This window comes from Eleutherodactylus coqui, chromosome 10 (genome assembly GCF_035609145.1).
Source record: "Eleutherodactylus coqui strain aEleCoq1 chromosome 10, aEleCoq1.hap1, whole genome shotgun sequence".
NCBI classification, from domain to species: Eukaryota; Metazoa; Chordata; class Amphibia; order Anura; family Eleutherodactylidae; genus Eleutherodactylus; species Eleutherodactylus coqui.
The window spans coordinates 28,677,807-28,705,691 of record NC_089846.1 but is presented as its reverse complement, the minus strand read 5'-3'; the positions used below and the strand labels follow the sequence as shown (position 1 = coordinate 28,705,691).

The 27,885-nt window shown below is 41.7% G+C and overlaps 1 protein-coding gene and 1 long non-coding RNA gene across 2 annotated transcripts; one reads left to right on the top strand and one right to left on the bottom strand.

Moving 5' to 3' along the window:
- LOC136580292 (uncharacterized) lies at positions 1-10,102 on the top strand. Its single transcript, XR_010786946.1, has 3 exons — positions 1-120; positions 3,785-3,888; positions 9,349-10,102. It is a non-coding gene; the product is annotated as an uncharacterized lncRNA (long non-coding RNA).
- LOC136580291 (myosin-4-like) lies at positions 7,913-27,885 on the bottom strand. Its single transcript, XM_066580738.1, has 39 exons — positions 27,685-27,885; positions 27,449-27,592; positions 25,773-25,929; positions 25,665-25,692; positions 25,460-25,574; positions 20,636-20,728; positions 20,479-20,542; positions 20,296-20,394; positions 20,081-20,184; positions 19,850-19,988; positions 19,636-19,754; positions 19,404-19,553; positions 19,150-19,320; positions 18,757-19,063; positions 16,254-16,321; positions 16,034-16,121; positions 15,808-15,925; positions 15,420-15,543; positions 14,881-15,017; positions 14,542-14,797; positions 14,212-14,454; positions 13,952-14,128; positions 13,712-13,857; positions 13,540-13,630; positions 13,066-13,455; positions 12,182-12,308; positions 11,955-12,073; positions 11,662-11,858; positions 11,379-11,562; positions 11,122-11,287; positions 10,815-10,939; positions 10,070-10,378; positions 9,362-9,565; positions 9,152-9,277; positions 8,902-9,072; positions 8,713-8,817; positions 8,309-8,404; positions 8,091-8,225; positions 7,913-7,995 (listed from the first exon to the last, which is right to left on the bottom strand). Exons 1-39 carry the CDS (start codon positions 27,883-27,885, stop codon positions 7,978-7,980), a joined length of 5,811 nt encoding a protein of 1,936 aa, XP_066436835.1. The 3' UTR covers positions 7,913-7,977.

Here is a 27,885-nt window from a genome sequence, read left to right as displayed (position 1 = left end):
TAAAAGACGAATGACAGAGGAATATATTCCTCAAACAGGAAGGCTTAGGTAGACTTACTTGATGACTTACAGGCTGGAGCCGCCATGGAAGAGAGCTCAGATTCTGCCTTGATTTTTCAGGTATTATATATGCTGAAGGATTAACGAACAAAATCTAGATATGAAGAGAAGGATGCTTAAATCTTTGCTGATTGTATACATAAGCAAAAATCGTGTTTACCGAAGACTTGAGAAAATGAAATTCAGCTTTGGAATGGAAAGTCAAAATAATGCTATTCTTAGTGGCTTCTTAAACTATCGTTTTAGAGAGATTCTACTTAAAATGAGGTGGGCATTTCTAATGTCAGTTGTGGTATGTATTATGTTTTGTGCTAGAGGACCTCTTTTTCTAGAAGGGAAGTTGTTTGCCATTTGCATGTATAATTAATTTGCGGGGGGTGGGGTGGGGGGCAAGATGAAAGAACGCGCTGATTCTGCCATTGTTTTTTGTTATTGTTTTCTAAAGGCGTTCACCATTCGGTATAAAAGACGTGATAAGCTTATTCTGTAGGTTCTTATGTTTACGACAATACCAGTGTATTTACAATATTGCAATTACATGCATTTTTTTAGGTGTTTCTACTTCTAAACTTTAAAAAAAAAAGACCTGCGTTTGGCACTTTTCTGTTCAAAGAGCCATAACTTTTTTTATTCTTCTATCAACAGAGCTGTGGTAGGCATTGTTTGCTGCAGGATGAGCTGCAGTTCTTATTGGTACCATTTTGGGGTATATACAACTTTTTTTTCACTGATGTTGCATTTGTAGGTGAAATGAGCAAAATGCAGGGAAAATGTGGGGAAAATGTGTTCATTTTATTGTATGGATTGTTACAGATGCGGCAATGTCAATTATGTAATTTTACATTTTTTTGCTTACAAAACTAAGGGAAGGGAGCAAGAAAAAGGTTGGATTTTTTTTGCTGCAACTTTTTTTCTACTTTTTTTTATGTCTTGATTGCTGATTTAATACACAGCAATACTTCTGTATTGCTGTGTATTATTTAACTTTTATCTTACATTTGAAAAGTACAGGACAGCCTGCAGGATACTGCGCCCCCTCCCTACCCCACAATTGCATTGTTGCATCACTTTGCAGGAATTACCTTCCACAGCAGAGTAATAGTTCGATGCAGGAAGTAAAGGGGGGTTAATGACTCAACGCAGTCTATTTAAAAAAATTGACTTAAGCCAGTTTCATATCTGCGTTAGAACTTCTGGTTGGAGGTCTGCCACAGATCCAGCTCAAAATACCAGAAGAAAAAGCGCTGCATGCAGCATTTATTCTTCTGTCCAAAAGCTGGGCAGCTGGTAGGGAAAATGTGGTCATGTTATTGTATGGGTTGTTACAGATGCAGTGATGTCAATTATTTATTTTTACATTTTTTGTTTCTAAAACTAAGGGACGGGAGCAAGAAAAAAGTTGGAATATTTCTGCTTTAGCTTTTTTACGTCTTGAAAATGCAATGCTCTGATTGCTGATATAGTACACAGAAATACTTCTGTATTGCAGTGTATTATTTAACTTTTATCTTACATTTCAATTAGTACAGGACAGCCTGGAGGATATACCTCAAAATACTGGAAGAAAAAGCGCTGCATGCAGAATTATTTCTTCCATCCAAAGGCCGAGCAGCTCGGTGGATGGTTCCCATTATAATCACTCCATCTGGCACTGTTCGGCTCTTGACAGAGACACAACTGTTCGGCGCAAGAATTCCCCTTTCCTGCTCTCCAAATGGAGCAGGAAAACGGAACCCCGGACACAGGTGTGAAATCAGCCTTACTTTAATATTTTGACTATTGTAACCTCTAAGGCCGGGCTCACACCTATGCATAAAATGCTGCGTGCGTCCACCTGCTGTAATGCACAGTCCACCTTTTTAAAGGGTTTTTAAAAATATTTCCCACACCGTTGCGTATGGGCGGCGTTGATTACTCGCCCATAGAGAATAAAGGGCTCTATCATCCATAATACACTGCAAAATAGAACATGCTGTATTACGCAATTCCTACACGCAAATGTGAGCAGAACTACGTAAAGCAATGTATTTTATCTCCTTCAAATGACCGTATATCACATGAGCATACAGCGCTCACTTACTACGCGGCAATAATACACTCATGTGAGCCCAGCCTTGGCCGTATTCAGGCCCAAGTGTAAGTTAAGCCTGAGACCCTGAGACTTGCATTAGACCGCACACAGACACCCCATTCGTGTGATGTCCTATGTACGGGGCAGTGGACATTGTATGTCCTACTCTATAAACTCAGACAGAACTGAGAAAAAAAACGCTCCCTTGTGAATAAGTAATAAATGACCGTTTTTGTACTGAAGAGTTTGTCCTACTATTATGTGTAATGAATAATTAATAGGCTAGGTGACAAGGATAACAGGAATGTGACTGCTGGCATCTCTGCCATCCCAAGAATGATTTGGTTCAAGTCCCCTTAACGGAAAGAGAGGAATGCTAAGTATATACAGTCTCTCCCTATCGGTGTTTAAATGATCCTGGCAATAGATCGCTGCATGCTCTATTTCTCTGCATACCACACAGCGTGGGCCCTATACTTTTATATGGGTGCGTATTCAAATGCTGTCCATACACAATACATTGGCCGAGAACATCATGTGAGATTTTTGGGAATGCAAGATACACAAATCTCACACGAATATGAATCCCATTTCTCCGTGAGCAGAAAATCGTAATTGATTTCCACTCATATGCAGGAAAAATTGCTTTTCCATAGCATGCTATGGGTGGTATTTGCTGCGCAATCCGGAGGCGGACGCCCACTTCAGATTCCGCAGTGCGAATCCGCCCGTGTGCAGGCGGCCTTACTCGTACATTTTAAAGTACTGAAAAGTACATTTGAAGTCCACATGACAGGTTTACAGAACGTCACCTGGCTTTTTTGGCCGGCTGACATCCCCTGTCAGATGCTGTGGCACCAGACCGCCAAAACGGCAATCTGGCAACATGGTGAGTATACTTATTTTATATAGTTTTGGCACGGGGACCCAAAACTATATAAAATAAATAACTCGTAAAACATCTTTAATATAGATTGCAACAAGGAAGATTGAAAAAAAACTATTCTTAAAAAATATGTTAAACATAAAAACTAATTTTCTAATGACACCACTTGAGAGTGGACTAGTGTCTGCCTCCAGAAGTAATGGGAGCCATTGTGGCTGAATGGGGTGGCTAAAACAAAAATGGCACCTAAAACCAAAAAAATATGAATGGAAGTACTATGCATTCCACTCGGGGGGGAGGTGGAACACACACACATGCTGACGTGTTCAGGTGACAGGACTGACTCGGTCAGGTGATGATCACGTTTAGGCGTGATGACGTCACAATGACGCACGCGCAGAGCCGTCCCCCCACCATCAGGACAAGCAGAGGACGCCGTGACAAAGGAAAAAAGGTAAGTGACTATATGTACACATATGTTTTATACTACTGTATGGCTTGAAAAAGGGGCATGTAGCATCAAAACGCGTCGTCTTACATTTATGATTGCCGAATAAAGAAAAGGACGTTTATACATCATCCGGGAAAATCGCTTTAGGTGTCTGAAACAGGAGGGGGTTCTGTGGACATTATATCCCACTCCTCTGAAGTAAGTTTCACTCGTTTCACAGAAATACCTATGGAAAAAATCTACTATAAATTGGTGAATCCTATCAGCGAAAGTTTTTTTTAACTAAGTCTATTCTTTTTTATTTTATATATGGGAGGAACCCTCTCTGTGAGGACTCCTGCAACCCCTGCAGCTCTCCCCTGATCCAGTGGATGCCATTGGGCAAAGGAATAGCACACTGGGAATATCCCCATACCAAAGGTGAGGCAGCTCGAACCTTGGGGTACCGAGCTGTCCACACTAGGTGAGACTAAAAAAGAACTTTTTAAAATTTTTTCATTTTTCATTTATCTCTGGCGCTTTTCATTTTTTTTAAAACAGCGCAAAAGAAAGGCTTTCTCACCAATCTGCTGTGCATTATACAGGAAACCACTAAGTTCACACTTTTATATCCAGCAATATTGAAAGTATTCCATACAGATGGCACCAGCCTCACTTTTCACGATCCAGAGAGGGCAGAGAGAGAGCTTCGTTTGACAACTCCCAGAACCTCACCGGACCAACGAGGAAAAACTACCTCCCACACAACACGAGACGGCAGGTGCTGGCAGGACAACATCCTGGGGCCTTGGTGATTTCAGATCATGCCCCCAGTGGCGTTGTCATTATGTGGCAGGACCCCTAGGCATTTTGTTGCCCTCACTGCCCGAAGAACAATGCACACTTTAAAATTCCCCCATATCACAGATAGAAATAAAGGAAACTATCTCAAATTTGAAAAACAATAAGGCCCCGGGTCCAAAGATGGTGGAATTGCGTTTTTTCCATTGCAAGCCGCTTAGAATTTTTAAAAAGTTTCTAGTAGATTATATTGTACATTAAATGCTACCATTGAAAAAATACAACTCTTCTTGCAAAAAATGAGCCCCCTTGTAACTATGGAAATGGAAAAATTAAAAACGCAACGATTTTTTGAAAGTGAGGAGGAAAAACAGAAAATGAAAAAAGGTCATGTCCTTAAGGAGTTAAAGGGGTGAAATTTGGTGCAGATCCAAATCAGAATCCATTGTGGTTGCTTATTTAATGTTGTACCAGAGAATATTCTGCCTGGATTGTGGAGGTGGCAAGGGGTTATGTATTTGAGGGAATTCCCAGGTCTATGGTCCCCTAATCCGCCACTGGGTGGCGCACAAATTGACTCCACATCTCTAGACATAATTAAACATGCAACAAATTTACCAGCATTGTGCAACATTTGATAAATTTGTTGAATCTTTAGGCCTTAGTCAGACGGGCGTTTTTTTGCGCGATTTGCGCATGGGCATGCGTCCGGCGATTTTATAAAACCATTGCTTTGCAATGGTATCGGACACATGAGCGCTTTTTATGCGCTCGTCCGATAAATTATAGAACAGAAATCGCAGATCGCACCTATCTGCGATCTGCGATTCCTGTTCTCTTCTCTATATGCGCTCAATGGGGCCGGCGGCAGCAGCGCCGACCCCATTGAGAACATATAGAAGACAAATCCTTCTTCTCTGCCACAGCTGTAACAGCTGTGGCAGAGAAGAACGATGTTTGCCCATTGAATTCAATGGAGCCGGCAATACAGCCGACTCCATTGAAAGCAATGGGCTGCCGGTGTGCACGGGATGATTTGTCAGGAAGGGCTTAACTATATAAGCCCTTCCCTGCAATTCATCCAGAAAAGTGTTAAAATAAAAAATATATATATACTCACCTGCTCCCGGCAGCCGGAGTTCCATGCGGCCGGCCTGCAGTGGGTGTGAAGGGGGTGTGAGTCAGACCTGCCCCCTGATTGGCTCAGCGCTGAATTGCCGGCTCCATTGAATGCAATGCGCTGGACAGCTCCGGCCTGTTTCTAATGAAACGCGGCTAGGAGCAGATTTTCGGGCGATTTTCGGGCACCGGTCACGCGATTTGCGGATGCGCATCCGTCATGCGATCCGCAAATCGCGCGAAAAAACGCCCGTCTGACTAAGGCCTTAAACTGAAGAAGGCATGAAAAGCTGCCAGAAAACTTTTGTCAAAAATTCCCCCAACAATAAATTCTCCCCATTTTTAAAATTTTTATAATAAATGTGTTTTTTTAGAGAAAAGAAAAGCTATGGTTGTACTCCAGATTCAGTGTATTTGCGAAAAAGGGCACCTCACAGCAAACTGGAAAACAATATAAGCATAGAAACCAAATAATCAGAAATTTTTATTGAAACCAATTACAGAAAATCTTCATTTCCAAAGATATATTGATTTAAAAAAAAAAAAAAAAAAAAGAGTGTGGAGGTGTACATAGCCATTAAAAAAAATTGTTGCATCTGTGAAAGTCCAAATTATTAAAATCTCACATTATTATTCCTGCACAGTGAACGTCATCAGAAATAAGAAATACGCAATGCCAGAAATGAGCTTTTTTTGGTCATCCCGTTTCCAAGAAAAAAATTGAATAAAAAAGGATCAAAAAGTTGTATGTACCCCAAATGGTCTAAATAAAAACTAAAGGTCACACCACAAAAATGAGTCCTCACACTGCTGCAGCAAAAAGGAAAAATGAAAGTTCTGTGGTCAAAAGATGACGACAGAAAGCACATTTTTTAAAAGGCATTTTGTTTTAAGCAGTACTACATTACTAAACAAGTCCCCTGGTGTAAGCACCGAGTCAGGACTGAATCCTAGGGTGACGTCACATCGTGACATTGCAGGGTGGTTTGCCTTTGCCTTCCCCAGTTATATTTTACCACTCTCAGCAAGCCTGGTACTCATTTTACTTGGATAGAACCTGCAACCTTCAGGTCATGAGCGAGAGCTTAGGACTGCATTTCTCCTGCCATACAAGGCTCTCCCTGGGTGGTTCAGGTAGCCGGCTCAAGGTTGACTCAGCCTTCTATCCTTCTGAGGTTGGTAAAGTGAGTACCCAGCTTGCTGGGGGATAAAAGATGACTGGGGAAGGCAATGGCAAACCACCCCGCAAAAACAGTCTGCCAAGAAAACATCACGATGTGATGTCACCCTAGGAGCCGGTCATGACTCGGTGCTTGCTCCAGGGGACTTTACATTACATTAAAAAAACTATATACATTTGGTATTTCTGTAATTGTACTGTCCCGCAGAATGAAGATAACATGTGATTTTTACTGCACCGTAAATGCTGTTAAAACAAAACCACCCACGTTTTTCAGTACGTTATATTGGATGTTAAATTATACCATTGAAAAATACAACTCATCCTGCAAAAAAAAAAAACAAGCCCTTGTGGCTATGGTGACAAAAAATAGAAAAAAGTTATGAATTTTTGAAAGTGGGGAGTAAATAATGCAATTGGGGAAAAAAAGTGGGTCAGCTGGGAGGGGTATAAGCATTTCACACATTGCTTGCTTAGTGTCACTTGATTTGCTGCCCTGTAAGTGTGTGCCCATTATCTATATACTGTTTATCAATTCTATGTCAATGCTAATGGTCCTCTTACAATGGATGAGCAGTTGGGGCAAAGGAAGTCCAACAGCTCGTCCCAGTGATGCTTCCTCCTGTGCTGTTATACAGGAGGAGTATCGTTGGCATCGCTCACAGTGCTACTGGCGTGGAGGTGGAGGGGGCCAGGGAATGTTCTTCCCCCTGCCCGCCTCCATTGACAATAAGCAGACAGTCATTCAAAAGTGAACGACTGCATGCAGAAACTGAATGACTCCCGCTCAGTTGTTTAGTCGCTGCATGCGTTTACATGGAACTATTGCTGTTCGTCTTCCCGGGCGAGCAAGTCTGAACGATTAAGAAAGATAATCGTCACGTGTAGAGATGAGCGAGTATACTCGCTAAGGCTAACTACTTGAGCGAGTAGTGCCTTAGCCGAGTATCCTCCCGCTCATCTGTAAAGATTCGGCTGGCGGCGCGGGTGACAGGTGAGTTGCGTCGGTGAGCAGGGGGGAGCAGGGAGAGAGAGATCTCCCCTCCGTTCCTCCCAGCTCTCCCCCGCCGCTCCCCGCCCGCTGCCAGCACCCGAATCTTTAGACACGAGCGGGAGGATACTCGGCTAAGGCACTACTCGCTCGAGTAGTTAGCCTGAGCGAGTATACTCGCTTATCTCTAGTCACGTGTAAAAGGACCATAAGGGAATAATTCAATCAGTACCGGCAAGGGACAAAAAATCCAGTGAGCATTATGTTTAACTTGTTATCGTGGGCTGTATAAATGCAATATGACACAATTTTAAAAGGTTCACATAAGAAATTTATTAAGGAGATAAATAAAACACTACATTGGGATAGGGGAGGGCAAAGTTGAAGACTGAGACATTCCCATTTTGAGACTTCCTCAATCTTCAGTCATTCGCACTCTTTACTCATCGGTTTCCTTCTACAGTTAAACAATAAAAAAATTATTAAAATAAAATACAGTAGCTTTGGAAAATACACATATATCACAGAAAGCAAGAGATGATGAAATGTTACCTTTCCACCAATGTCACGGCTCTTGGCCCTCATCTTGTTCACTTGGGACTCAGCAATGTCGGCTCTCTCTTCAGCCTCTTCAAGCTCGTGCTGAACCTTCCTGAAGCGGCTCAGGTGGGCATTGGATTGTTCCTCCTGAAAAAGGCGGCGCACAATAATCAGACATAAAATAGTTTTTGTTTTTCTAATCTTAATTTCTACAACTAGATCTTACTTACAGATTCCTCAACCTGTCTCTTGTAGGCCTTGACCTTCAGTTGCAGTTTATCAACCAGATCCTGCAGTCTCAGGATGTTCTTCCTGTCTTCCTCAGTCTGAAAGAAGAACACTAATTATTACAATGTTATTATGATTCAGATGTATAAAGTAAAATCATTGGTCATACCAGAGGCATAACTTAAAGCTTCTGGGCCCCAATGCAAAACCTGTAACAGGGCCCCCAACTATAATGCTTTATTCATAGTACTGGGCTCCCTATATAGAGAAGAGAGGCCTTATGGGCCCCCTAAAGCTCCTGGGCCCAGGTGCAACCGCATCCCCTGCACCCTCTATAGTTACGCCCCTGGGTCATACACATTATACATGATGTACAGGTTTCTTCATATTTTTGTGGGTTTTTTACCTGGTAGGTCAGTTCCTTCACTCTTCTCTCATATTTACGAACACCTTTCTCTGCTTCGACTCCACGCTTCTGCTCATTTTCCAGCTCAGTTTCCAGTTCACGCACCTGTAAAACCGTGAATATAAAGTATAACCTTTTCTTTGCATAATTGTATTAACATCATTCTTTATACTGAAGAACGATGCATACCCTAGCTTCCAGCTTCTGGAGCTGCTTCTTGCCACCCTTCAGTGCTAGCTGTTCAGCTTCATCCAGACGGTTCTGCAGATCCTTCACGGTTTGTTCAAAGTTCTTCTTCATTCTTTCCAAGTGAGCGCTAGTGTCCTGCTCCTTCTTCAGCTCTTCCGCCATCAGAGCAGCCTTAAGAACAATGGAGCAGCAACGAGTTTAGGATAATTTAAAACTAACATACACTAGTAGTATTAAGGAGCAGACTTACATCAGTGATGGCCTTCTTGGCTTTCTCTTCAGCATTTCTTGCTTCCTGAACAGCTTCTTCAACTTCGTTCTGGAGCTGGGAAGTTTCACTTTCAAGTTTCTTCTTGCTGTTGATCAGGCTGGTGTTCTAATAGAGAAAATATTATTTTAATATTGCACATGGTCTATATGATTTCTTTTTATGTTCTTGCACCTTAGGAGAAGACCTTACCTGAGAGTGCAGGAGCTGAAGACGTTCACTAGAATCTAGAAGTTCCTGTTCTGCAATCTTGCGAGATCTATCAGTCTGTTCCAGAGCAGCCCTGAACTCCTCAATTTCGGACTGTTGTAAAAAGTTTCTGCGTTCAACGACAGCAATCTGTTCCTTGAGATCCTCCTGTCCTCTCACGGCATCATCTAGTTGCAATTGAGCATCCTGTTTAAAAAGTACCAATGTTATTGACTTGCGTAACTACTAGAGAGGAGCGAACATGCTCGTCCGAGCTTGATGCTCGTTCGAGTATTAGCATACTCGATGGTGCTCATTACTCGAGCGAGTACCACGCCGAGTTCGAAAACAATTTATGGCCCCTCCTCGCTTTACTACTTCCTGCTGTGACGTGCAAAGCGTGCGCACGTCTACAGCAGTGTCTGGCTGGGGGAAGAGAGGGAGAGCGAGAAGGAGATTGAGAGAGAGAGAGAGAGAGAACAGAGCTCTCAAACATTACAAAAAGCTCGGGTCGAATAATGAGCACCCAAGCATTTTGGTACTCGCTCATCTCTAGTAATTACTCTTTCACTTGTACGGAGTGTGTGGAGACACATAAATTAGTAGTCTAATTTTTTTCAATTGTTAATGCGGGTACTTATACTTGAACTTGGCATTATAGATAACCTATAATTAAGTAGAGATAGGTGTTGGCAACTGTGGTTTGCGAACCTTCAGTTGTATTTGCACATTTCTGAGTTGTTTTTGTGCCTCTGCAGCCTGACGGTTGGAATGGCTGAGTTGGATCTCCATTTCATTCAAGTCTCCTTCCATCTTCTTCTTCACTCTCAGAGCATCGTTTCTGCTTCTGATTTCAGAGTCCAATGTGCTTTGCATAGTGTCAATAGCCCTCTGGCTGTTTTTCTTTAGCTGCTCAATTTCCTCATCCTTCTCTGCAATCTTCTTGTCTACTTCTGATTTAATCTGGTTAAGTTCAAGCTGGACACGCACGACCTTTGATTCCTCATGTTCCAATGACCCCTTTAAAAAATAAATGTAAAAAAATTAAATGTAGTTAAATACGAATTATATATTATGTGTCATTAGTATATCTTTAGATTAAGACTAGAGATGAGCGAGTATACTCCCTAAGGCTTACTACTTGAGCGAGTAGTGCCTTAGCTGAGTATCCTCCCGCTCGTCTGTAAAGATTCGGCTGTCGCCGTGGGTGACAGGTGAGTTGCGGCGGTGAGCAGGGGGGAGCAGATGGGGGAGAGGGAGAGAGAGATCTCCCCTCCGTTCCTCCCCGCTCTCCCCCGCCGTTCCCCGCCGCCGGCCCCCGAATCTTTAGAGACGAGCGGGAGGATACTCGGCTAAGGCACTACTCGCTCGAGTAGTTAGCCTTAGCGAGTATACTCGATCATCTCTAATTAAGACCCATTGTGAGGTGCAGAAATAGTAGAAATGTATACAGTACCTCAGCTTCTTCCAGAGCAGCCTGCAGATCACTCTTGTCCTGCTCAATCTGTTTCTTGGCCTTTTCTAATTCATTAGAAGTTTTTGTAATGTCACCAATCTGTTCAGACAGATCGGAGATTTCCTCTAAAATAGAGAAGCAAAAGTAAATGTGAGCATTACAAAATATGAATGCGCAGGGTTGAATATAAAAGTTCGAACTTTGATAAAACATCGCTACGTCTTTGTGTCAAACAATGTAATATCTGATTTTAGGTCAACTCTTCAGAAACGAAACGAGGAAACGGATAAAGAAAAATTAAACATACGTTGTAGGTTCTTATTTTCACGTTTCAAGGTCTCAACTTGGTCCAGTGCCTCTTCATAGGCATTCTTCATCTTGAAGATTTCGGTGCTCAAATTGCGGGCTTCTTTCTGAGCAGCCTCAAGTTCAGCCTGACCCTCTTCATACTTCTGTTTCCATTCAATCAGGATCTTAAAAACAAACATGCCATAAAATACAATTAATCTGCCCAGTGATCAGCTGAGTTGCAATATTTTCATAGTGGCGAGCTAAGAAATGTACCTTATCAAAGTTCCTCTGCTTCTTGTCAAGAGCAGCTGCTGCATTGTTTGCTCTTTCTACATCAATCATAAGGTCCTCCACCTCAGACTGCAGCCTCTGCTTGGTCTTTTCCAAGGAGGCGCACTTGGAGTTCACAGCCTCAACCTGCTCTTCAGCATCCTGCAGGCGTAGAGCTAGCTTCTTCCTGTTAAGTACATTGAATATATAGTAGAAGTTACAGTTTTTATTTTAAATATGTCTTTTAATTGTATTTAGTGGTCAGTTTTATGGTCTTTGAACTTACTTGGCCTCTTCCAGCTCCTCTGTGCGCTGAATGGCATCAGTTTCATATTTGGTCCTCCACTGGGCAACTTCACTATTAGCTTTGGACAAAGCACGCTGGAGTTCAGCCTTGGCTTCTTGTTCCTCTTCATATTGCTCACGGAGCAAGTCGTTGTCATGACGTGACGAATGAAGACCATGGGCAAGGGCATTCTTTGCCTAAAATATACACAGAGATTTTGCTTGTTAAAACTTTGAAAGAATCATCCCAAACTTTACCTTGGTATACCTTGTCTGAATAGGTTATCTGAATACCTTTGTTTCCTCCTCAAGTTGTCTCTTAAGCTCTTCCACCTGCTGGGTGAATCCCTGCTTTCCTCTGGAGAACTGAGTAATCAGAGCTTCCTTCTCCTCAAGTTGACGAGACAACTCACCTAGTATTAAGAAAAGAGCAGTTTAAGAATATTTTGTTTCAAAGCACAGTGATCTATTTATTAAGCTGATGTGTGGCATTTTATGCCATGAAGTTGTTATTCATTTACCATTCTCAGTCAGGAAACGAGCTTTTTGAGTTGTGAGGTCATTAATCACCCGCTGATGCTCATCATCTTGTGTCTTCACTTCACTGAGTTGGTCCTCAATTACACGATTGATCTTTTCAAGGTTGGCCTACAAAAACAAATATCAATAAAAGTCTTCACAATTTAAAGCATACCTAAAATATAACATTTTCTCCTTACCCGCTCATTTTCTGCTGTTTGCACCCTGTTTTATGTCTATAAGTTCTGATTTTCAGGTGATCTTCCCTAATTTTCTGTTGCACTGCTGTTTGCAATCCACTTCATGCAGGGGGCACTTATGAAGCCTAGCATTCTGCCAATAGTTCACTGTCCTGCATTTCCTTGCCCTGACTTCCCATGCTGCATTGCAGTCTATGGTCCAAACAGCAGTGGGGTAGTATCTGAATGCCTACCTCTCTGCTGCCCAAGGATGATTCAGGCATTCTGGCTAAATAGTGAGTAAACCCAGTCTAATGTGTGTACATTATATACACCCCCCTAGGGGGACAAAGATTGTAGAGATTGTTATCACAATGTCTGCAGATCTGTCAGCCCGCAGCCTCTGAATGTACGGGAGCGCCCCTTTGAAGATAGCAATGGAGGGAGGAGCTTAGGAAACATCTCATGTCCTTGTTACTACAGAAGCTCTGTACCGAATGACAGACAGTGGATTGCAGAGAAGCTGAAAGGGAGACCCCTAGGGACAGTCACTTCAAACACGATTTACAGGGGTAAATCAAAAAATCTTTTAATGCAAGTATATTAAATGATGAGACTAACACAAGTTAGTAAATGAGCATAAATGGTCTGAAAAGTAAGTGCCCCTTTAAGGAGAGCCACAGAAAGAATCTAGGACATGACATTACCTTAGCTTTAGAAACACTTTCTAGGTTGGAGGCAAGATCATCAACTTCCATCTTCAGTTCACTCTTTTCTTTCTCCAGTTTTTGCTTCACACGCTGCAAATTATCAATTTGTTCACCAAGTTCAGTAACACTGTCAGCATGCTTCTTGCGCAGAGCAGCAGCTGTAGCTTCATGCTGAAGGGTGGCTTCCTCCAAATCATGTTTCACTTTGTGGAACTCAGCTTCACGCTTCTTATTTAACTCTATCTGGGTGGATGTTGCACCTCCAGCTTCTTCAAGTCTTTCACTGATCTCTTCAAGTTCTCTAGAAAGATCAGCTCTCTGCTTTTCAGCCTTGGCTCGAGCTGTGCGCTCAGCTTCAATTTCTTCATCAAGTTGTTCAATACGAGCCTGAAAAGCAGCAGTTGATGGTTACATTTCATATAATCTTTGATTTACGTCATTATGACATGATCTTGTCTACCGGGGCTCTACCTGAAATTCTTTGATCTTCTTCTGCAGTTGTAATCCCAGGGTTTGTTCATCCTCTATCTTTCCTTGTAGCTGGCTTAGTTCAAAGTCTTTCCTATGAAAATTATATAATGTGCATGATAAATATCTGCTCTACGTACAAATTTTCATAGAAATTAGAATTTTAAATACACACTTTTTAAGTTTTTCCTCATTTTGTTGCTTATCATTTTCAAGATCCATGATTGTTTCCTGAGACATTTTGAAGTCACCTTCAAACTTCCTCTTAGCTCTCTCAAGGTCAAAACGGAGCTTCTTCTCTTGTTCAAGAGAACCTTCCAGCTAGATGGACAGGAAACATGTAATTTATTTCTTCAAAAATGAGATTCATCCAAAATGTGGAATGATACCAATGAAATAGTTTACAAATACTCACATCATCTAATTGTTGTTCCAGTTTCATCTTGGCTTTTGACAAAGCGCTGCTTTTGTCTTCCTCGCCCTGAAGGTCATCAAGAGCTTGTTGGTGAGCTTCTTGTAGAGCCTTCTTCTCCCTGGTGATTTTGGTGACATTTTCCTCAACAGCTGCCAGTTCTTCAGTGAGGTTTTTAACCTATAATGAATTAACAGTCATGAGCTTAAAAACACATTGTGGGGTGTATTGGAAAGCAAATGTGTTCTCATTGCTGACTGTACCTTGTTTTCGGTGGCATGCCTTTCCTTTTCAACTTTAGCCAGGGAGAGTTCCAAGTCATCAATGTCTTTCTTCAGCTCGGTGCATTCATCCTCTAATTTTCTTTTTTTGGTAGTCAGCTCGGCATTAGTTTCTTCTTCATCTTCAAGTCTTTCATTGAATTCCTTCACCTTGGACTCCAACTGAATCTTACTCTTGATAAGGCCTTCACATCTTTCCTCCGCATCAGTCAGAGTCTCAGATTCCTACAGAAATGAAAATGAATAGTAGCCTGATTTGTGATTTGCACCGAACTGATATAGTGATATTTTAATTTAGGCAAATGTGTTTACCGATTGGACTTGGAGAAGTAATTCATTCTTTTCTTGAACAAGGGTAACCACTTTTTCTTCAAGCTCCTTCTTCTTGGCTTCTGACTTAACCAAAGCTTCTTGTGTTTTCCCAAACTCTTCCTTAAGAGATGCCATCTCTTTTTCTGTCTCAGCACTCTTCAGTAGCGGCTTGATCTTGAAGTACAGCTTCATCCATGGCCAGTGTTTGACACTCATGAAGGATCTGATATTGTACTGGATGATATATATGGACTCCCTTTATGGAGAAGTAGATTTCATTTTAGGTTTTGCAGCCATACAAATAGTAACATTCAACGGTGTCATTGAAAAGAAAAATACCTTCTTTCCATCATCTTCTTCATCTCAGTTCTCATCAAGAAACTTCTGCAAAGAGCCTGAGTACGAGTGATCAGTTGTGACAACTTGTCATCTCTCATCTCTTCCAAGGTACCCAGGAGACCAGCTTTGAAGAACACCTTCAAGCATAACAAAATGAGCACTGAAAGAGGTTGTCCCATCTCAGGGTTCCTGGCTGAGATGAAAAACCCATGGTTGGTTTCCCGTTCACCTCACTGGGTCGTATGGAAACAGCCAAGGTGGCAGCCTTATGCTGTTTCTGTAACTCCCGTTGAAGTAAATAGGTGTTACAAAAACAGAGTAGCACTATGCGCTATGTTGTTTCTGTAACTCCCAGAGTTATGAAAACTGCATAATGCTGTCACATCTGCTGTTTCCATAATGCCCAGTGATGTTGTCAGAAAACCTGCCATGGGTTTCTCAACTCAGCCAGGTAATGCTGAGATGGGAATAGCCCTTTAAGTTCAGAGATGTACAGTGGCCAAATTTATTCAGATAGCTGAAAACTACGAACTATATACCTTAGTGTTTCCAAATTTATAATCAGTAGGGTCAATTTCAATTGAGCCCAAGATGATCTCAGCTGCTTTCTTGCTGTCAATAAACTGCCCATGAGGAACTCCACTGACGTTCAGCACCTTGTATCTAACAAACAAAAGTAATGGAAACAGAGGTCAAACTTAATTGTTTGGTTATTTTAATTGGCAATACCTTATGTTAGTTATAAGTGAACTTTTATAACACACATGTGTATTGATTTTTGCCAGTCACAATTTCTTACATAGTAACATAGTATGTAAGGCCGAATGAAGACAATGTCAATCTAGTCCAGCCTACTACAGAGATAAAAAATAAGGTAAACTAAATTGTAGAAGTAAAGCTGTTTTGGCATTAAAAAAAAAAAATTACCGCTGCTTAAAATCAGCATAGAGGATTCTGCTTGGGTATCCCTTTCTGCAAATTCTGATACCTTCCAATACACCGTTACATCTCAGCTGGTGGATGATCAAGTGATTGTCCATGATACCTGAAAGACAACCAATGATTTGATTGCACCCCTTATAAGCTATGCCATTGATTATTATTGTTCCCTGTTTCAAACAACTAAGCAGAAATACAGTATATAAGTCAATACCCGGGGTCTTGGTCTCATTAGGGATCAGACAACGCACAAAGTGAGGTTTGGTGCTTTTCAAGTTGGTCATCAGCTTGCCCAAGTTTTCCTGAAGCAAATACAAAATAATATATGTTTAATTACATTGAAAATCGTGCTGAACACCCTATATTACAGTAAATCATGAACACATGGAGTGATAAATGCATTTAATATTAAAAGAGAGATTGGTAATACTAACCCTGAAGAGAGCAGACACAGTCTGGAAGGAGGATCCCTTCTTTTTCTTTGCACCTTTGCCACCCTCACCTGAATGAGTGAAGTAAAGAAAAATAAAGGATAAAGAGAGATTAAGAGTAACGGAAATTATTAACCCTTTGCAATCCAATTTTGGATTCAGGGTTTCATAGGGGGCTTTCTCTTTATGCCATTATACAATGGTTTGCTGGCTAGAGCCAGTACTGTGGTATGGGACATGCTGGAGAGGCCCTCGACAACAGAGTAGCCAGTAATATACAGTAAGAATACCCTGCTGGACGTCTTCTGACATCGGAGCTGTACAATCTTCAATCAGAATGTCTTCAGACGTCAGACAGTGGATTGGAAAGGGTTAACCCTTTCCAATCCAATTTGTATCCTGATTTTCCTAGGGGGCTTACACTTTTTCTGCTGTTATACAACGGCGCTACATGCTGGCTAAAGCCAGTACTGCATGAGGTGACACATTAGATAGGCTCCGACAGCAGAGAGGCTAGCAACATACAGTAAGAAAACCCCCGATGGACGTCTTCCAACATCGGAGCTGTACAACCTTAAATCATAATGTCTTTAGACGTCAGACAGTGGATTGAAAAGGGTTAAAGGAGTTGTATGAAAATCTAAAGTTATCCCCTATCCACAGGATTCGGAATAATATTATAATCAGTGGGGGGTCCAACTGCAGGAACAAGGGTCATGATGGCCCTGGCATGAATAAAGCAGTGATCACATATGTGTGCCGCTGCTCCATACATTTCAATGACTGTGCCAGAGATTTCCATGTGCTTGAACTCTGCAATTTCCAGCACTGTCATTGAAATGAATGGAGTGGCAGCACATATGTGCAACTGCTGCTTCACTCACGCGGGGACCATTGGGACCCCTATTATCTGGATTGTCAGGGGACCCAGCAGTCAGACCCGAATCAAAAAGGTATCCTCTATCCTGTGGATAGAGGATAACTTTAGATTTTGGTACAACCTCTTTAACTCCTTAATGCCACCGGACGTAAGTTTACATTTTAACAGGGTGGTGGTTAACACAACAGGATGTAAACTTACTTCCTGTGGATGGCACGGGTTTAGAAGTGAGCCCATGCCATCCTGCAACAGGATCTGGCTGTAAAAATAGCAATCCCCATTGTTAACCCCTTAGATGTCACCATCAATGTAGAGCGCTCCGTCTGTGACGTCCTTGACCCTCTGCTATGTAATTGCGGAGAGCCATGGGTTGCCATGGCAACCAGATGTCAGACACTGGTGATCACTATTGTGATAATGCATTGCAGAAGTAATGCAGTGCATTATAACAGTGACCAGAGGTTTTCTGGTTCAACTCCATTACGGGAATATAAAAATTAAAAAAAATAAAAATAGTGTAAAAAAGACATGTAATTAAAAAAAAACACCTTTTTTCACACATTCCTCTCTGTGTAAAAAAAATTAAAAATTGCTACAAGAAACCCACATATTTGGTATCATTGTATTCATAACAACCTGTACAATAAATTGAACACACTATTTAGTCTGCAAGAAAAAAACACACAAAAAATTAAGTAAAACTAAAAGACAGAGGGAAATTGCTTATTTTGGTTATTTTGCCTCCCCAAAAAACTGCAATAAAAGTGATCAAAAAAAGCCATATGTACCCCAAAATGCTACCAATAACAGCTACAGCTTGTCATGCAAGAAATAAGCTGGCACAGAGCTCTGTACATGGAAAAATTAAAAAGTCATTGAATGCAGTGATGTAAAAAAAAAATAATTAAAAATAGGGGTTTTATTGCACTAAAGTGAAAAATCCTAAAGAAAATAATCAGGGTATTCTCGTAAACATACCGACCAAAAGAAAAAAATTATTCTGTAATTTATGCTGCATGGTTAATACTGTAAAACAAGAAACAATGGCAGATTTGATGTGTTTTCTCTCCCTTCTCTCCAAATAAAATTTATAAAAATTTCACTATATATGTACCCAAAAATGGTACCAATAAAAACTACAGTTTGCCATGCGAAAACAAGCCCTCGTACGGCATGTCAAACGAAAAAATAAAAAAAAGTTATGGCTTTTGAAAAAATGTTCCCATCCTAATGGCCAAAATAGGTAGGGTTAAGAGTACAGATGAGCGAGCGTACTCACTAAGGCAAACTACTCGAGCGAGTAGTGCCTTATGCGAGTACCTGCCCGCTCGTCTCTAAAGATTTGGGTGTCGGCGGGGGAGAGCGGGGAGGAACGGAGGGGAGATCTCTCTCTCACTCTCTCCTCCCCGCTCCCACCTGCTCGCTCCCGCAACTCACCGCTCTCCCCCGCTGGCACCCGAATCTTTTGAGACAAGCGGGCAGGTACTCGCATAAGGCAATACTCGCTCGAGTAGTTTGCCTTAGCGAGTACGCTCGCTCATCTCTAGTTAAGGACCATCTTTATTCATGCAAACATATTAAAATCTGTCAATATGAAAAATATAGTAATGGGTAAAAATCACTTACCTTCAACATTATTATACGAAGCATACAAAAAAGCCAGCAATTTGACGGAAGACTTCTGGTAGAGTTGGATAACTGTTTCGTTCAACGGATCCTTATTCTTATCGAGCCAGCCAGTAATGTTGTAATCCACAATACCAGCATAATGCGCCAAGGAGAAGTGAGCTTCAGCCTTCCCTTTAGCAGGCTTAGGCTTGTCAAAGTTCTTGCACTTGCCAAGATGCTGTTCATAAAGCTTGTTCTTGAAGGATGTGTCAGTAGCCTTGGGGAACATGCACTCTTCTTCAAGGATTGAGAAAATGCCCATTGGCTGAAAGCACATGGCAAAATGCGTTCAGTTGCTGAACAACAAGTAGATGTTTAATAAAGATTAAAAGAAATCAGTTGGGAGCTTACCTTTTCAATAAGCTCAATGCAGGAAGCCAAGTCCATGCCAAAGTCAATGAACTCCCATTCAATACCTTCCTTCTTGTATTCCTCCTGTTCCAGGACGAACATGTGGTGGTTGAAGAACTGCTGCAGCTTCTCATTAGTGAAGTTGATGCAGAGCTGTTCCAAACTGTTGTACTGTAATTGATAGACATCATATGAGAAGATATAGCATGGCTGTCTCTGGAAACTTGCAAGGCTAGAATAAGTTAAGTGCTTACATCAAAGATCTCAAATCCTGCAATGTCCAGCACACCAATGAAGTACTGTCTGGGCTGCTTGGTGTCCAACTGCTGGTTAATACGAGCAACCATCCAAAAGAAGAGTTTCTCAAAGACGGACTTGCTGAGGGCACTAACAGAGTTGTACACCTGAGGCAGAAAATAGTGTTCAACACCAAGTGATTTATCAAACTGGTCCAGTTCTTTCTTACATTAGTTTTTCTTAATATACCTGTTGCACAGTTTGTCCCTTGGTGACAAATTCATTACCAACTTTTACTCTTGGGTAGCACAAAGCTTTTAGCAAGTCAGCGGAGTTCAGGCCCATCAAATAGCCAACTTTGTCAGCCTCTGTATTTAAAACATATGGCCCCATATTATTGTAAGTGGATAGTAAAAGGTAACAATTCATAGTTATCTTATTGCTATTGAAAATAAGTGCCGACCTTCAGTGCCGTCTGGTTCACCCTGTTCTTCCCTCTGCTTTTGCTTGAATTTCATGTTGCCATTGTGCATAACAGCACCAGTCATTTTGTAGATGCCCATCTTCTCTTCTTGACTAAATCCCAGGATATCAATAGCGGTCTGTCAGAAAGTAATACAATGCTAGAATGTCACTCATTAACCTTTATTAATGATATAGCAATGACATTTTCTTTAAACTACTCCACACTTACATCTGTTGCTAACAATTCCTCCTCGTCATTGATACTCTTCACAACAATTTCACCCTGGCTGATCCAAGGGTAGTCGTATGGGTTAGTGGTGACAAGAAGCATCTCTAAGTTCAAGAAGAACATAATCCATTTAGTGACTAAAGCACAATATTTGTTATATGCATCTTCCTTGTTAGTAATCGGTGTAGTAGATACATCTCAAAAACTAAACTTACCAACAATTTCTGGCTTCTTGTTTGTCAAGATCTGGTAGAAGATGTGGTAGCTTCTTTCAGCGGAGAGCTGGAATGTGACTCTGGACTTTTCCAGCAGATCTGTAGTTGGATACAGATTGGGACATTTAAGTACACTTTAGTAACCACAATAGGTAAGAGACACACAAGGAATTTTATTCTTACATGCTTCAATATCAGCAGAAGACAGTTTTCCACCAGTTCCAAAATGGATTCTAATAAATTTACCCTAAACAAGATAGAGGTCCGAGTTTAATGCTTATTCATTATTTTTCTACTAATGCATCGACTGTGTTCTTCTATTTGTACTGATAATACTTACAAAGCGAGAGGAGTTATCATTTCTCACAGTTTTGGCATTACCAAAGGCTTCCAGCAGAGGGTTAGCCTGGATGATTTGATCTTCCAGTGTTCCCTTAAGGGTGTAAAAATACAATGATTAAGTTCTGTCATCACTACGGTCAGTAAAGGATAAAACCCCAAAACAGCTGTCTGTGTATGGATTCTGGCTTGGTTTACAATTCCCAATCATTGCTCTACAACCGTGCATACAGGGTCAAGAATTGATTAAAAGGAATGCTGCATTCCAATAACTGCTGCTGCAGAGGTATTGTTTCATCTTCCTTATTTGCATATTACCCAGAGGAGCATGGATGGCCTTAAAAGTCTCCTCACTCACCTTCTTAGTGCTTTGTCCGTAACGAGTGATGTTATCACTCCCGACCCACGTCACAGGCCTCTCAGTAGCCAAGCCAAGATCCTACTGCATACTGATGAAGGGTAAAAACCCTGAAACAGCTGTCTGCGTATGGATTCTGGCTTGGTTTTCAATTCCTAATCATTGCTCTACAGACCCTATAAAGGGTCAAGCACTGATTTGAAGAAATGCTGCCATCCAATATGCGGCACTACAGAGGTATTGTTTCATCTTCCTTATTACTGAGTAGCAAAAGACTACTTGCAGCGTCATCATAACTGTCAGTGTCTGTGGAGAAGCAGCTCTAATATTCTTCTCTCTGTTCTCTCTTCTTTGTGGTGGTTTTCTTTTCCAGTTGACTTTATTGACATTTGTAACTGCTTCTGTCTTATCTTTTTTTGGCTACATAGTGCTCAATGAGTGCTACGTAGTGAATAGAGAAAGAAGTGCTGCTTCTGCTATTCGACCTGGCGATCATGTGATCGTCGAGTGCCCCCTAACATATCAGAGCTGCAGGGTCTTAGCAGGCCCAGATCAGCTCTGCCAATGGCTATTGTCACTACAGGGGGATGTTTTTCCCTATAACTGTGACTTCTATGGATGCCCCGTTACATTAAAAAAGTGTGAAATAGGGAAAAAATGACATCGTGAATGTCCCCCAGAGGTCTTATGTGATGTCATGGAGATAATAGGTGTTATAAACAAACTGTTACAAAAATAAGTAAAACAAATTACAGAATAAGATATATATATATATATACTTCTTATATATACATATACATATATATATATAAGGCAAAAAGAAAACAAACTATTGACGACACCAACCAAAAACCATCACCTTATCCGTCCTGTAATCCAAGACTATACAAATTATATATCAAAACGTCCAAAACAAAATGAGGAACTCATTTCTGTACTTTATTTTAGCATAAATATACTAATTTTAAAAATAAACTATACATTTTAAAAAATTATATTTTTGAGCTTTTACCCATAATAAAACAATAAAGCTAAAAAAATATTCACTGGGAAAAAACACAGGAAAAATTAATTTGGGTAGCTGAAAAAAAAATAGGGTATTAAAACCACCACATTGGTAAAATCCCTAAAAAGTATCTGGCCCTTTAGGACTGATACAACCTGGTCCTTAGTTATTACTCATTTTGTGTATGTTTCCCCCGATTTCCAAAGCGCTGCGGAATATGTTGGCGCTATACAAATAAAGATTATTATTAAAGTCAATTGGAAAAAAAAACACCACACTAGAGATGAGCGAGCATACTCGCTAAGGGCAATTACTCGATCGAGCATTGCCCTTAGCGTGTACCTGCCCGCTCGGAAGAAAAGGTTCGGCTGCCAGCGGGGAGCGGCGGGGGAGAGCGGGGAGGAACAGAGGGGAGATCTCTCTCTCCCTTTCTTCCCCCCGCTACCCCCTGTTCACTACCGCAACTTACCTCTCACCCGTGCCGGCACCCGAACCTTTTCTTCCGAGTGGGGAGATACTCGCTAAGGGCAATGCTCGATCGAGTAATTGTCCTTAGCGAGTATGCTCGCTCATCTCTACACCACACAGAGAAAACAGGGAGAAGAATGTAAGAGCTGCTTCTCCACAAATACTGACAGACATGATGAAACTGCAGGTAGTAATACTGTGTCAGTTCTACTCCTCTGTAACCTGCTATTCACCTGTTGGATACCAGATCAGGGAGTCGAACACCAGGGGGTCACATGACATGTTTGATAGGTCACAAAGCCATTACTATGGACAGTCTAATCCATGGACTATACCATTCTACTGTTCAGATAGGGGCAATTGTACTTGTATAAGAAAGGGATGTGAGCAGAATTTTAAATATATGTATATTAGAAAGTTGTATGACTTCCTATTCTAGAACTAAATAAATAAACTGTAAAAAGCACTAGAAAGCGTACAACCTCTTTAACCCATTAGTGACCAAGCTTGTTTGTGCCTTCATGAGCAAGCCAAATTTTGGAAATCTGCCATGTGTCACTTTAACATGGAATAACACCGTAAAGGTTTTGCATATTCAAGTGATTCTGACATTGTTTTTTTTTGCCACAGATTGTATTTCATTTAGGTGGAAAAAATAGAACAATAGGATTTGTGTATATTTCTCAAAAGCGCCAAAATTGGGAAAATTTTGAAAAAATCGTCATTTTTTTCACATTTCCAACTGCAATTTCTCAAATATGTGTAAACATAATATAGAAATTTTTGATAAGATATATATTTCCATCTGTTTACTTTATTTTGGGCGCACATTGGAAAAACCTTCGTTTTTTTAACCATTTAGGAGACGTACAAATTTTACATTCATTATTAACATTTTGAGTAACACTTTGTTTTCCTACACCAAGCCAAGATTGAAAGGGTGTCAGAATGATAGATACCCCCACAAATGACCCCATTTTAAAAACTGCACCCCTTAATGTATTCACTGAGGGGGGTCAGGAGTATTTTGACCCCACAGTTTCTCTTCAGGAATTAATGCAATTCAGATGAGAAAAAATATAATTTCATATTTTTTGCAAATATTTAATTTTAAACACAGGATTTGTTTCTATAATGCACATAAAAATGAGGATTTGCACCCCAAAATGGATACCCCCGTTTGTCCTGTGTTCAGAAATATACCTATTGTGGCCCTAATCGTCTGTTCGTATGCACAACGGGGCCCAAACCGAAAGGAGCAGCCGGTGGCTTTCAGATCAGACATTTTGCTTGAAGGCGTTTAGACCCCATTGCTCACTTGTAGACCCCTTGTGCGGCCAAAAAGACAGAGGACCACCACAAATGACCCCATTTTGGAAACTAGACCCCTTAACCAATTCATCTAGTGGTGTACTGTATATTTTGACCCCACAGTTTTTGAATGAATCTAAGGAAAGCAGGAGAAAAAAAAATTACAATTTTTATTTTTTTAGTAATTGTGCCATTTAAAAAAGAGTTTTTTTTGTACAGCAGATACATGAATGAAGACTTTCAGCCCAAACTGGATACCCCTGTTTGTCCTGTGTTCAGAAACATACCCGTTGTGGCCCTAATCTTATTTCCATATGCACAACGGGGCCCAAACCAACAGGATCAGCGGGTGGTTTTCAGAACAGACATTTTGCTTGAAGGTGTTTTAGGCCCCATTGCCCACTTGTAGAGCCCATGAGCGGCCAAAATGATATAGAACCCCCACAAATGACCCCACCGTTTTTGAATGAATCGAAGCAAAGCAGAAGGAAAAGAATTGCGATTTTCGTTTTTTTGGCAATTGTATCATTTTAAAAATAGTTTTTTTTGTACAGCATACATAGGAATGAAGACTTTCACTCCAAAATGGATACCCCCATTTGTCCCTTGTTCAGAAACATACCCATTGTTTCCCTAATCTTCTGTCTGGATGCACAACGGGGCCCAAACTGAATGGAGCATCAAACTTTAACTGTCTTTTAATTTTTACATGATCGCCATTATCCATTGGATAATGGTGATCACATGACCAAGGACCACTCACCGCGGCCCCCCATGACATCTCCAAGCTCTCGGTTACTTTCAGTAGCCAGGAGCTAGGAGATTTTAAATTTCCCCTTACCCTTCCCAGCTTCTGCGCTTGTGTCCACCATTTCGGCGACGGGCACATGCTCCACAGCTGGGGAAAGGTCCACGGATAAGGATCCCATTGGGGGACATCGCCGGTGGCCTTAGTTAAGTAATTTCCCCTCCCCTCACGGATCAGATCCGTGACGGGAAGTGAAACTTCAGCTTTCTTTAACTTTTATGTGATCACCGTTATCCTTTTGCGCCTGCGTCCGCCTTTTTGGCGATGGGCGCGTGCGCAGAAGCCGTGGTAAGGTCTGTGGATAAATCCAAGGGCCTTAGGTACCTAATTTCATCTCCCCTTACGGATATGATCCATGAGGGGAGAAGAAACAAATTGTTTTTCTTTTTACACTTTTTAAAAACTTTTTAAACTTTTACAAGATCGCTGTTATCCCCTGGATAGCAGCGATCATGTGACCAGGAACCGCATACGGCGGCTCCCGGTGACAGCTCCCTGCTCTCGGCTACTCATTCTAGCCAGATGCCAGACACCGCGGAGGACAGGGGGTGAGTATCCTCAGCTCCCCTTACGGATCCGATCCATAAGGGGAGCTGAAACTTAAACTTTTACTTGTTTTACATTGACTTTAACAAAATTGCCGCTATCCGGTGAATATCGGCGATCGTGTGACCGGGAGTGGGGTCCCGCAGCCCGGCATGACAGCTCCAGCATGTCCGCTACCTATGGTAACCGACAGCATGGAGCTGTCATGTCCAGAGCCTGCAGGGCTTTCATTCCCAGAGGAAGCATGTTTTCACGTCCTCACGTCCCAGCAGGCCAGGACGTAAAAAGGCAATGGGCCGGTCACTAAGGGGTTAAGTGTAATATTTACCTGTATGCCGCTGGTAGATTCCTTCTTTTTCCCACCATCTCCAATAGCTGCAACAGTTGCAAAGTACTGGATGACTCGCTTGGTGTTTACAGTCTTTCCAGCACCGGATTCTCCACTGGAGATAAATGGAAAATTAAATACATTATAAATATATAGAATTGAAAAACATTCCATATCTGAGATACATATAGTTGACATTACTCACGTGATCAGGACAGACTGATTTTCACGATCTGCCAAGAAAGAAGATAATAGGTTATCAAATATCCTGTGGCACTATTAATCGGTGAGTGTTTGCAAGAAGAGCCTGTACCTGTTAACATGAACTGATAGGCATTATCAGAGATGGAGAAGATGTGTGGTGGGGCTTCAATGCGCTTTTTGCCTCTGTAGCCGGCCACCACCTCAGGGTTGTACACTGGCAGCCACTTGTAGGGGTTGACAGTGACACAAAAAAGCCCAGAGTAGGTCTGTAATAGATATAAGCACATAAGTACTTGGGCAAAAACTTTTCACACCATATGAACTAAATATTTTGAGTAGGACTGAATAGTTGTCATGTAGAAGATGATGCATTTTGTAGGTCCACCAGTAAGAGACCCAGAGTAAGACCGGTATATTATTATATAGATTAATCTTCACTCAAAGGCATTTGGTAATATTCGGTAATGAAATGCATTGAAAGCCATTCAAAACCAAGCATAGTATTCTCCATACTTCGTACTCATCAAAATATTACTATAGGAGGCTTAGGCCCTCCAGGATGTCGGGCGATTCCCCCCCCCCCCCTCCTTTCCAACTCCTATTATGTATTGTTATAGAGTAAGGCCCATTGTGCACGGGTGGAACCCACGCTGGAGATCCGCAAATCAAGCTGCCCATAGGGATGCATTAGCGTCCACAAAAGCATGCAGATGTCATTTTTTCCCGGCATGCGGATCGTACACGCAGCAAAAAATTGCAGCATGCTCCATTTTCTGCGGATTCCCGCACGGGCGGCTTCCATTGGAGTCAATGGATCCACGGCACACCCACAGCTGGCACTGTGGGAAAGTAGGAGATCTGAAAAAAAATAAAGTGCACTGCGCATGCACGCGGCATGCCAGCCGGAACACCCATAGCATTCGCCGTGCAGAAGAAAGAAGATCCGGCTGGAATGGAGAAGACCCGCACTGCAGCCAGCCAGGTAAGAAAATTTCATTTTAATGTCCATAGGTGGAATCTGCTGCGGGATTCCACACTTGGAATCCATGCATGCCGTGGACATGAGGCCTTAAGGTCTGGATGTGCCTGGCCACGAGCACAGGCCTATTTTTGTTCGTGCTTAATAAAACAGAAGAATATAGGTTGAGTCTAATAAGGAATTGTATCATTCAATTGTTGTTGCATGTAATGAAAGTAACTCATTCCTTTCTGCACCATGCAAATTCTTCAATAAAATACCTTCGAACCATAAAGCAATACATAGTTAGCGTTTAAGGTCTGTGCTTTACAGCTAACCAAATGGACAGCGACCGCTCATACTCCACACATGTGTTTGGACGTTATAACTAGAGATGAGCGAGCATACTCGCTAAGGACAATTACTTGATCGAGCATTGCCCCTAGCGAGTACCTCCCCGCTCGGAAAAAAAGGTTCAGCTGCCGACGCGGGTGAGAGGTGAGTTGCGGCAGTGAGCAGGGGGGAGCGGGGGGGAGAGAGAGAGAGATCTCCCCTCCGTTCCTGCCCGCTCTCCCCCGCTGCTCCCCGCCCGCTGCTGGCAGCCGAACCTTTTCTTCCGAGCGGGCATGTACTCGCTAAGGGCAATGCTCGATCGAATAATTAGCCTGAGTGAGTATGCTCGCTCATTTCTAGTTATAACGCATGGATGAAAAAAGTGTCTATTCTGGTGTTTTGATGTTTGATATTATGTTTCAGAAAATATAGTGTCATTTATATAAAAAGAGACGTCATCCAAAGATTGACAGATCAGAACCTTCCAGACTTACGTAGATCATCCAGGCTGCATAACGCTCTTTGAGGTTATACAGCACCGCAGCCTCATTCAGGTGGGTCATCATGGCCATGTCTTCAATTTTGTCATACTTTGGAGGATTTTGAGGGTAAATTTGGTTTTCCTTTACAGTTAGAGTCTGGAAAGAAGGGATTAAGCTTAGTGATGCATCAAAAAAAAAATACTTAATATGGTATCTGCTTTATAAGTGTTGTACATTTTAATAATTACCTTCCCATCATCAGTGGTCACGGTGGCTTTTCCTTCTTCCCGAGAGTTGACTAAACATTTCACGTAGAGTTCTTTTGGATCATCTACGTAGCAGGTCGTCTTCGCATCAAAGGCTCTGCCCTGAGCCTCCAACCTCTCTGCCTCCGACTTACGGAGATACTGGGCGGCTTCACCAAAACAGGCCATATCACTGTCACCCAT